General features: G+C 70.5%; 4 protein-coding genes and 4 non-coding genes across 9 annotated transcripts in view; 4 read left to right on the top strand and 4 right to left on the bottom strand.

Moving 5' to 3' along the window:
- H696_05479 (hypothetical protein) overlaps window positions 1-411 on the bottom strand; it is a 4,195-nt gene extending 3,784 nt beyond the window's left edge. Inside the window, exon 1 of the mRNA XM_009499302.1 lies at window positions 17-411. Within this exon, the coding sequence (XP_009497577.1) occupies window positions 17-339 (323 nt within the window). The 5' untranslated portion in view covers window positions 340-411. The remainder of the gene's footprint in view (window positions 1-16) is intronic.
- Window positions 412-1,310: 899 nt separating this feature from the next.
- H696_05478 (hypothetical protein) lies at window positions 1,311-2,365 on the bottom strand. Its single transcript, XM_009499301.1, has 3 exons — window positions 2,017-2,365; window positions 1,643-1,728; window positions 1,311-1,535 (listed from the first exon to the last, which is right to left on the bottom strand). The coding sequence occupies exons 1-3, from the start codon at window positions 2,270-2,272 to the stop codon at window positions 1,455-1,457; spliced, it is 423 nt and encodes a 140-aa protein (XP_009497576.1). The 5' UTR covers window positions 2,273-2,365; the 3' UTR covers window positions 1,311-1,454.
- Window positions 2,366-2,689: 324 nt separating this feature from the next.
- Window positions 2,690-3,737, top strand: H696_05477 (hypothetical protein). The gene is made up of 4 exons (XM_009499300.1): window positions 2,690-2,827; window positions 2,930-3,010; window positions 3,154-3,228; window positions 3,321-3,737. The coding sequence occupies exons 1-4, from the start codon at window positions 2,803-2,805 to the stop codon at window positions 3,620-3,622; spliced, it is 483 nt and encodes a 160-aa protein (XP_009497575.1). The 5' UTR covers window positions 2,690-2,802; the 3' UTR covers window positions 3,623-3,737.
- Window positions 3,738-4,372: 635 nt separating this feature from the next.
- On the top strand, window positions 4,373-4,444 carry H696_05476. The gene has a single exon. It is a non-coding gene; the product is annotated as a tRNA-Met (tRNA).
- A 230-nt stretch (window positions 4,445-4,674) lies between these two features.
- Window positions 4,675-4,748, bottom strand: H696_05475. Its single transcript has one exon. It is a non-coding gene; the product is annotated as a tRNA-Ile (tRNA).
- A 472-nt stretch (window positions 4,749-5,220) lies between these two features.
- On the top strand, window positions 5,221-5,302 carry H696_05474. The gene has a single exon. It is a non-coding gene; the product is annotated as a tRNA-Ser (tRNA).
- Window positions 5,303-5,389: 87 nt separating this feature from the next.
- On the top strand, window positions 5,390-5,461 carry H696_05473. The gene has a single exon. It is a non-coding gene; the product is annotated as a tRNA-Asp (tRNA).
- Window positions 5,462-5,572: 111 nt separating this feature from the next.
- The window catches only part of H696_05472, a 4,414-nt gene continuing 578 nt past the window's right edge, over window positions 5,573-9,408 (bottom strand). The window contains exons 2-5 of one of the 2 annotated variants that reach the window (XM_009499298.1): window positions 8,401-9,106; window positions 7,802-8,227; window positions 6,164-7,660; window positions 5,573-5,758 (exon numbers count right to left, since the gene is read on the bottom strand). In XM_009499298.1, coding sequence (XP_009497573.1) covers window positions 5,652-5,758; window positions 6,164-7,660; window positions 7,802-8,227; window positions 8,401-9,106 — 2,736 coding nt within the window. In that variant the 3' untranslated portion in view covers window positions 5,573-5,651. Of the gene's footprint in view, window positions 5,759-6,011; window positions 7,661-7,801; window positions 8,228-8,400; window positions 9,107-9,408 lie in introns of those variants that run through there. The other variant, XM_009499299.1, reaches the window with a different exon arrangement.

Genomic DNA, 9,408 nt, shown 5'->3' with positions numbered 1-9,408 from the left:
GCCATGGCCGACGTACGCAAGGTCCCCGCTGGCCGGGGGGAGGGGCTCCAGCGAGGGCGCCGGGACCGCCTTGGCCGAGAAGTCGCTGATCCCCACCGACAGCCGGGACATGATGCTGACGCCGTGGAACTGCCCGTGGCTGGCCATGGAGGTCATGCGGAAGAACAGCCGCCCGCCGGCCGGGTTGCCCGGGTTCACCGCGCGGTACCGGATGTCCGGCACCTGGAACGATCGATTCGCGAAGTACCGCTTGATTTGGTCCGCGTGGTCTGGGCGCCCGCCGCCGGCGGGGGCTGGCGCCGGGGGGCCGGCCGGCGGATCATGGCGCTCGGTGGACATGAAGCGGGCAGGCGGGCGGGCGGGCAAGCGAGGAGGGGCAGGGGTCCGCGTGTGCGTGCGTGCGTGCGTGCGTGCTCAGGGAAGGGGGAAGGGGCGAGGAGGGGAGGAGGGAAGAGGCGGGGAGGGGGAGGGGAGGGGGAGGGAACAGGGAACGGGAGGGGGCGCGCGCAAAAGGACACGGGGAGCAGTTCTATGGGGACGGGGCGCCGGACGACGCGCGGGACCCCTCCCCATGACGCGCGAACCGAGCCCAGCCGTGAGAGGGAGAGAGACAAGGGCCCAATCTGTTCCGCCCCCCCCCCCCCCCCCCCCGGGCGCCAAGACACACGGCGGGGGAGCGAGGGCTGCCGCCCCCGGACGGCGTGCGTGACTGCGTTGGAGCCTCGCCGGGCCGCCTCGCCGCTCCAAAGGCAGGTATGTGATTACGGATGTGCGCGCAAGCGCGCATGAGTGTGTTGTGTGTGTGCGCGCGCGCGCGCAGGTGCGGGCGGGGTCGCCTCTCCCGACGGCTGACCCGGCGCCCCGGCATCCGAGCCCCCTCCCCCCTGGTCACCGCACACAGACGAACACAGGGCGGCAGGGGGGCTTAACCGAGCCCGTTTAGTTAATCCCCGCTTCGGGCAGGTGCCTGCTTGCCGGCAGGGCCGGCGGAGGGCGCGCCCTGTTTTTTTTTTTTGCCTGCCTTGTGCCGCCGAGCGAGAGCGGCGTCCCCCGGGGCCCGGGGCAGAGAAAGAGGCAAAGGGCGAGCGGATAAATGGAAAAGGGCCCCCCAGCCACGAAGGCGGCGCACGTTCCACGACGGCGCAGGTGCCAATCAACCGCACCGACGCTCCCCCCCCCCCCCCCCAGGAAGGAACGATCGGAGGGGGCACCAACAGGCGGGGAAGGCGTATGACCGGCTGACCGCCGGCGGGCGGGGAAAATCAAGAATAAAAAAGAAAACACAGCAACAAATGGGCGCGCAAGGATGATACGCGGGTTGTCTCGGGTTTCGTATTTTGGCGCGACCAGGCAAAGGGGCGGGGGATCGCGGAAGAGGGGGGGGGGGCAGCACCGGGCGGCAAAAGACACATCGGGCGGGGTGCTGTATGCGTCGCGACATCCGCGGGAGCCTCCTAGGGCCGCTGCGGGGCATTGACCTGGGCCATCATCCGGTCGACGACCTGGCGCGTGCCGGCGAGCGACCGGTTGACAGCCTTCGCCGGGGAGGGGCCGGCCGTTTTGGGGGGGAGGGGGGAGGGCGAGTCAGACCACAGGAGGGGGACCGGGACGCAGGCCGGGCGAGGCATGTGGCGGGACGCACCTCGATGCGCTTCTTCAAGGAGAGGAGTCGCGCGACATGCTTGTCCAGGATCGGCGTCGAGGACTGGTTGACGAAGCGGTGGAGCTCTGTGCGTACGCGCGAGCGCGCGCCCGGCCGCGTGTCGCCGGCGACCGGGAGACCGATCGTCGTGCAGGGTGTTTGCATCGCGGGCACAGGGCCCATGGCGGCCAGACGGGGGGCCCGTGGGCCAACAGAGGGCGAGGGGCGAAGGAGGTGAGCACTTAGGGAGCATACGGGGCGAGTACACGCGTGCATCAACAGACGCGCATGTACATGCATGCACACACACAAACAGCCTTGTAGACGCAATCGCACAGACAGAGGGAGAGAGGAGGAGAGAAGGGCAGACGCACCACCGGACAGACGATCCACCTGCGTCAGCAGGCGAACCTGACACTCGCGCGCCTGCAGGACACTGGAGTCCAGCGACTGGATGGTCGGCATCAGGGTGTTGGTCAACCCGGAGGCGAAGGCCTCCACGACCAGGCCCTCGATCTCCAGCCGAGTGGGAACCGGGGGCACGTCGATCTCCGTCGGCTCGGGGATCCCGACGTCGGCGCCGGCCAGCTGCAGCGGCTCGGTGTTGGCGGTGGGCTCGGGGGCGGACATGGTGGATAGCGTGCGCTCTGGGGTCGGGGAGCAGGGAGCAGGGGAAGGGAGCAGGAAAGGAGGGCGGGGCAGACGAGAGGGGCGGGGGGGGGGGGGGGAGGGTGGGCGAGGGGAGGGGGGGTGGGAGGAGGGGGTGGGGGGAGGGGGGAGGGAGGGGGAGGGGGGAAGGGGGGGGGGGGGGGGGGGGGGGGGGGGGGGGGGAAGCGCGCTTGCGCCTTCGCCCGGCCTCGGCCGGACACGGCGGCGCGCCAAAAGCCCGGCGCCCCGGGCGGCAGGTGCCGGTGCACCGCACGTGCCCGGTGGACGTGATGCTCCGGCAAGTGCGTAGGCACTTCGCTCGTCCTGCGCGCCCTGTGCGGGCCTTTTTCGGCCGGTGCCGCCCGGGGCCGGGGGGTGCGTGCGGCGGCATGCAGCTAGTTCCCCTCCCTTGCCGCCCCGCCCATTCCTCGCTTCCTCCTTTCCTCCATTTTCCTCCCCCCCCCCCTGCTGCGATCTGCGCCTGAGAGAGTAGGAGCGCCATCCCCTGTGCCATGATTTCCCCGGACAACGATTCGAGTGCGCCCCTCCCCTGTCCACAGCTGCCTGGGCACTTCGCCCGGCCCGTCCGCTGACCTTGCCCCGCTCCCTCAAAAACACCCCCTGCCGGCCCGCATGCAGTGACGGTCGACCAGACGGCCGGCGAGCAGCCTGCCAAGCTCCACTCGGTCGTCCGTCGTGGAAGGGGCTTCAACAACAACTGTGCGCCTTGGCCGCGTGCGGCGCCTCGTGGCCTGTCGCTGTGCTGCCCGCGCCCTGACCATGCCTCCCCCGTGCTGACCGTGCCCCCCCCCCCCCTTCCCTCTCTGCCCCCTGCCCTGACCGCGTCCCCGTCGTGCGCATAGCCAAGTCCACCCTCGACGGGGACTTCGACCACATCGAGGAGGACACCCCGGACTCGGCCAGTGCGCCGGCCAAGAGTACGCGCGCGCGCACACACACACGCGCCTTTGGGCCCTGCTCGATCACGCCCGCCGCCCCGGTGACTGACTCTCCGCCCGCGCCCCTCCAGGCACCGAGGGCTACACGATCATCCTCACCAACATCCACGAGGAGACGCAGACGACCGACCTGCGGCCAGTGGTGGCGCAGTTTGGCCAGGTGCTGAATATCAGCGTGCCGCTGTGCTTCCGCACCGGGCTGGCCAAGGGCTATGCCTTCGTGCAGTACAAGGACTTCGAGGCGGCCAAGACGGCCATCGCCGTGCTGAACGGCACGTCGGACGAGCCGCGCGAGCTGGTCCTCGAGGTCGAGGTGACGGCCGACTGGGCGTTCGTGCGCGGCCCGGCCCGGTCTGGGCGCCAGCGCAAGTGAGCGCGCGCGCGCGCCCTCCGCCGTGTGGTGGGGGTTCTTTTTCTTTTTCTTTTTTCTTTCACTCTCCCCGGTGTCTGCGTCCTGCGGCCCGGCAATACACGTCTTCCTCTGAGCATGCCCTACGTGCGTGGTGTGTGTGTGTGTGTGTGTGTGTGTGTGTGTGTGTGTTTGCGAAGTGCGGCTCGGCTGCGGGGCGCGAGCCGGGTCCCCCCGCGCCGGCTGTCGTCCCAAGTGGCTTCCTCCGTGTGTCTGAGCTAGGGCGATGCCCATCATCCATGCATGCATGGGCGCGCGGATGGACACCGATGCACAAGTGCCCGCGGCTGCACAAGTACCCGCGGCTGCACATGGCTGCACATGGCTGCACATGGCTGCACATGGCTGCACATGGCTGCATATGGCTGCACACAGACGCACACAGACGCACACAGACGCACACAGACGCACACAGACGCACACAGACGCACACAGATGCACACAGATGCACACAGATGCACACAGATGCACGCAACTACATTCAAGCACACAATCCCCCGCACAAGCACATTCAACGGCAGGTAGACGCCCACGGTCGCGCATGCAAATACCGCCACCTGCAGGCGCTGATATAGATCAGGGTGCCGCTGATGGTCATGACACCATACCCATGTTGGGTGCAGGCGCCAAAGCGCCACCATGTCTGGCGCCCATCGGCAGCCCTGCGCGCGCGCGCGCCAGGCATATGTGACAGAGATCCGGGTCCCTGCTCAAAGCGACTTGGCGCAGGGGAAGCGTGTTGGGCTCATAACCCAAAGGTCGGTGGATCGAAACCACCAGTCGCTATCCATTCTTTTTTGCATCTGGCGGGGAGCGCGAGGGAGGCGAGGCACGGCCGACAAAAGAAGACATTCCCACATCGGGACTCGGACCCCGGTCTCGCGCGCGGGGGAGAGAGAGAGAGAAAAAGAGAGAGAGAGAGAGAGAGAGAGAGAGCCACGTATCCCAACCATCCCCCGACTAGACACACGGGAGGCGCGGGAGACGGCCCGCCGCCGGGGCGCCAAAAGGGAAGATGGCCCCAGCCAGGATCGAACTGACGACCTTCGCGTTATTAGCACGACGCTCTAACCAACTGAGCTATGGGGCCGGTCATGGAGGGACACACTCCAGAATGACATAAATGTGACCACAATTCCCCCGGCCCATGGCGGTCGGTCGTCACGCATCGGCATCAGGCCGGCCCCCATGCCTCGCCCGGCTGGCCGCCGGCAGGTCGCTCCAAGGGCTACGTGCGTGCATGCGTGCGTGCGTGCGTGCGCGGCAACATTTCGGGTCGCGCGTCGCTGCCGGATTTGCGGCCAGACCCCCGGGAGCCACCCCGCCCCGGGGGCCTAGGTATGCGCCAAAGGCGCCGTGAAGAAAAGCAGCCGCGCTTCTTTCGGGGGCCCCTTTCCGCGGTGCGGATCTCTCGGGCTGTGTGCCTCATTCCCGGCGTGTGGACTCTGCCACAGCGAACGGGCCGCCGTCTGATCTCGCGGCCGGGCGTGAGCAGGTGGTCACGCTCGGGGGGAACCGTGCTCTCCGTCATATTTAAGCCCACGGAGGGGGGGGCCTCCCAGATCACCGTGTCCGAGTGGTTAAGGAGTCCGATTAGAAATCGGATGGGCTCTGCCCGCGTAGGTTCAAATCCTGCCGGTGATGCATCTTTCCTTTTTGGGCTGTTGTTGGAGAGGCCCGGCGGCGTGACCAACAAATGGCCCCGGGTCAGGCCCCCCCCGCAGAGAGCCATCCCGATTAGTATAGTGGTGAGAATCCCCGCCTGTCACGCGGGAGGCCCGGGTTCAATTCCCGGATCGGGAGCCATTTTTTTGCCGACAACGAGAGCCGGGGGACGGCGGGCGGCGAGGGGGAGGGGAGAAAAAACACCCACACAAGAAGGCGCCCGGGGGCCGGGGGACCGGGGGGGGGGAATGCAGCGCAGCGTCTATCATGTTTAAAGGGAGCGGATGAAACAGGGGCGGCAGGAAGGGGGCGAGCGTGCGCGGTGCATTTAGTAGAGCGCCAGCAGCGGCTCCGACACCAGCAGCCCGATGAGGAACCACACGGCGGCCAGGGCCACGCTCAGGAGAACACCCTGCCAGAAGCCCGGGACGCGGGCTGCACGCGGGGCGTAGGGACATGGAGAAGAGGGGGGGAAGAGGGGGAGAAGAGGGGGGGAAGAGGGGCAGAAGAGGGGCAGAGGAAAGAAGAAGAGAGGCAGAAGAAAGAAGAAGAGAGGAAATGACAGAAGAAAGGAGAGGAGAAGAAAGAAGAAAGGAGAGGAGAAGAAAGAAGAAAGGAGAGGAGAAGAAAGAAGAAGGGAGGAAATGACAGAAGAAAGAAGAGGAAATGACAGAAGAAGGGAGGAAATGACAGAAGAAAGGAGAGGAGAAGAAAGAATGAAGAGACGGAAGAGACGAAAGAGAAAAAAGAGGAAATAATGACCAGCACACGCTCACAGTCAGTGGACACACTCGCCAAGACCCACGCCCAGGGGCGAGAGAGGCGGAGGACGGAACGCACCGTGTGAAGGAGGCAGGCCGGCGCGGGCCAGCGCATCCGGCCCCGGGGGCACCAGGCGCCGGGCAACCGCCGGCCCGGTGCACACGACGGCCCGACCCCCGCCGCCCGGGGCCACCACCGGGATGGAGAAGAGGCACAGCTGGCCCGGGGCCCCGGTCGCCTGGGCCACCGGCGCCACAGCGCCCCGCCCGGCGCCCGCCCCAAAGAGCAGGGTCGCCTGCGGGCCGGCCTCGACAAGGTGCTGGCCCCCGGCCGCCAGGCGCGCCCCGGCCCACGAGGGGCCGACACACCGGACCACCGGCGCCCGCGCCAGCCCGGCCGCCGGGGACTCCCATGCCCCGGAGCCCGGGCCGAAGGAGGCAGTCGCCGCCGCCGCCGAGGCCGCCGCCGCCGCCAGCGCTCCCGGCCGGTCACCGCCATCCCCCGGGTCGCCGGCCAGCAGGGACAGGCTGAGACTGTTGGCGGCCGAGGCGGCCGACCAGTAGAGCTTCACCAGGCGCTGGTAGTGGCTCACCTGGGAGAGGCGCGGGTGCGAGCCCCGGCCGGGGGACACGGACGCCACCGGCGACGCCGGGTCCGGGCCCTCGCCCCCGGGCCCGGGCTCCCCCTCGGCCTGCAGGAGGGCAATGCGCCGGCGCCACGCCTCCAGCGAGCACTCCAGCAGCACCGGGTCCTCATGCAGCGAGGTGGACAGCAGCTGGTCCAGCAGCAGCGGCTCCGGCCGCGGCCAGCCGGACGCCACGTCCAGCGGCAGCGCCTCGAAGGCCGGGCTCCCGCCGGCCGGCGACCCGGTCCCGCTGCCCGGCAGGCTGCCCCCGAGCGAGGAGCCCGGCGTGGCCCCGGCCGGCCCGGCCGGCCACCAGGCCCCGGTCCCCGGGCCCGACCCACCGGGGGGAGGACCCCCGGCCGCCGGGGGGATGGCCGTCACGCGCTCCGGCGAGGGGGGCCCCTTGCTGGGGATGGCCCCGCCGGCCGGGGGCTCCTCGCCGGGGGCCTGGGCCGCGGTCGGCCCGCCGGCCAGCGGTCCAGGACCCTCCAGCCCGAGCCACGCGCCCAGGGCCCGGTGCAGCGGCAGCGCTCGCTGGCGCAGGCGCTCGGCCCCCGGGGTCCCGGGGCTCAGGGCCGCCCCGCCGGCCGCCAGCGCCTCGCGCAGGCCGTCGCACAGCCGCGGCAGCTCCCCGACCCCGGCGGTGGCGGCGGCGGCGGCCGGCCGCCGGAGGGACTCCGCCAGGTCGTTGTCCAGGGCCGGCGTGCCGAAGAGGCTCAGGGCCGGGGCCCCGGCTGCCGGGGCCCCGGGCGGCACCATCGCCGGCGCCTCGGCCCCCGGGGCCCAGATGCTCCGGAGGAGGGCGCGCAGGCAGGCCAGCTCCCGGCCGCCGCGCGCCAGGGCCCGCGCCAGGACCCGCGGGTCGTGCTGCCGGGGGGCCGTCCAGGGCCGGCCGTCCACCGGCGCCGCCGGGCCCGGCGTCGGCAGGGGGCTCAGGAACCCGGGCCAGGCTGCCCCGCACACCGAGGGGAAACAAAATGGGCAAAGGAAAAAAGGGCAAGCAGATCGAAGAGCGTCAGAGGGGGAGGGGGGAGAGGGCCACACACGGGCAGGGCCCGCCGAAGGGCCGCGGAAGACCGGCAACAACGCACTGTAGTAGTACACCAGCTCGTAGGTGAGGATGCGCAGGGCCACGCACGCGCTGGCCAGCTTGGAAAAGACCCGCACCCAGGGGGTGTTGACCCCCTGGAAGGTGCCCGGCAGGCGGACCGTCTGCAGGTAGAACAGCGCGCACAGGACATTCAGATCGTGCAGCAGGGCCAGCCCGGCGCGCGGGAGGAGCTGCGCCGCCGGGGCCGGGGCCGCGCCCGCGCCCGTGCCCAGGAGCCGCCGCGGGTCGACCCCGGTCGGGCCCGGCGCGCCCCCGAGCAGCACGGGCTCCGGGCCATCCGGCGCCGGCGCCGCCTGGTGCATCTGCCCGATCATGTCCCGGCAGTTGAAGACCGACGCGCCGACCATGTTCACCAGGAAGAGCGGGATGTGCAGGTCGGGCAGCGGGTCGTCCATGCGCACGGCGGCTGGGAGAGGGGGGGGGGCAAGGGATGCGCGCACAGAAGCCGAGTCAGTCATGTGTGTGCGAGCGCGCGCGCAGGAGTAGGACCGGGACCGGGACAGGCTCCTCCCGGAGAAGGGGGCGCAGACGCATGCACCCAGGCGCAAGGGGGGAGGGGGCCCACCGGCGTGCACGCACCGAGACAGTGGCCAGCCGCGCGGGTCAGCTGGCCGAGGGTGCGCGCCGTGTAGGCGTACAGCTCGCCGAGGGCCTCGAGGCTGGGGCGATGCTCGGCCTCGGCCGCCGGGGTGGGCGGCGCCCCGGGCCCGGGGGGGGCCGGGTCCATGGCGGCCAGCGCCTCGGCTGCCGTCTGGGCACCGAGCCGCGTCAGGGCCTCCAGCTCGCCGGCCAGGGTCAGCGCAATCTCCAGCAGGAGAGTCACCGACCCGGCGGCCACCCGGCTGGCCGGGGACCTGCCGCCGCCGCCGCCGCCGCCGCTGCGCAGGAGCCGGACCGCGGCCAGCAGGTCCTCCGGCGTGGCGCCGGCCGCCTCAGGGGCCTCGGCCGCCGGCAGCGACTGCGCCAGCCCCGGGAGGCAGTAGGCCGAGTCGGTGGCGGCCGAGCCCCAGGGGGGAAGTCGTGCCAGGCAGAAGGGCCGGAGCCCGCGCCGGCCCAAGCGCCGGCGCTGGGCCTGGTGCCGGCGGCTTTGGGCCTCGGTGAAGGCCCGCAGGTCCGTGATCAGGGCCCGGTAGCCGGCCGCTCGCCGGGCCGCATCCTCGGCCGGGTCCGAGTCCGAGTCCGAGTCCGAGTCGGAATCCGAGTCGGAGGCCAGCTCGGCCGCGGTTTCGTGCATGACCTCCTGCACCCAGGCAAAGAGGTCGCCCTCATCGTGCGAAGCGGGGGACTGCGCGTGCCCGGGGGCGAGCGTCTCGTCAGTCAGTGGTCCCTGGCGGTGGGGGCGGGCGCTTGCACCGACACAGCGTCCGCGTGTGCTCATGTGCACGCCGGAGCGGCATACACACACGGCTGCAGATATATATATATGCATGTATGTGGAATATAGGTGGGTATACACGGCTGCAGACACATGGACGGGCACATTGGGGCGCAGGGGCTGTGATGCAGGTACGCAGGACCATACGTATGCACACACGCAGACAGACAGACAGACAGACAGACAGACAGACAGACAGACAGACAGACAGA

This window comes from Fonticula alba (assembly GCF_000388065.1).
Source record: "Fonticula alba strain ATCC 38817 unplaced genomic scaffold supercont2.11, whole genome shotgun sequence".
Classification (NCBI taxonomy): domain Eukaryota; order Rotosphaerida; family Fonticulaceae; genus Fonticula; species Fonticula alba.
This window is presented reverse-complemented; position numbering and strand designations above follow the sequence as displayed.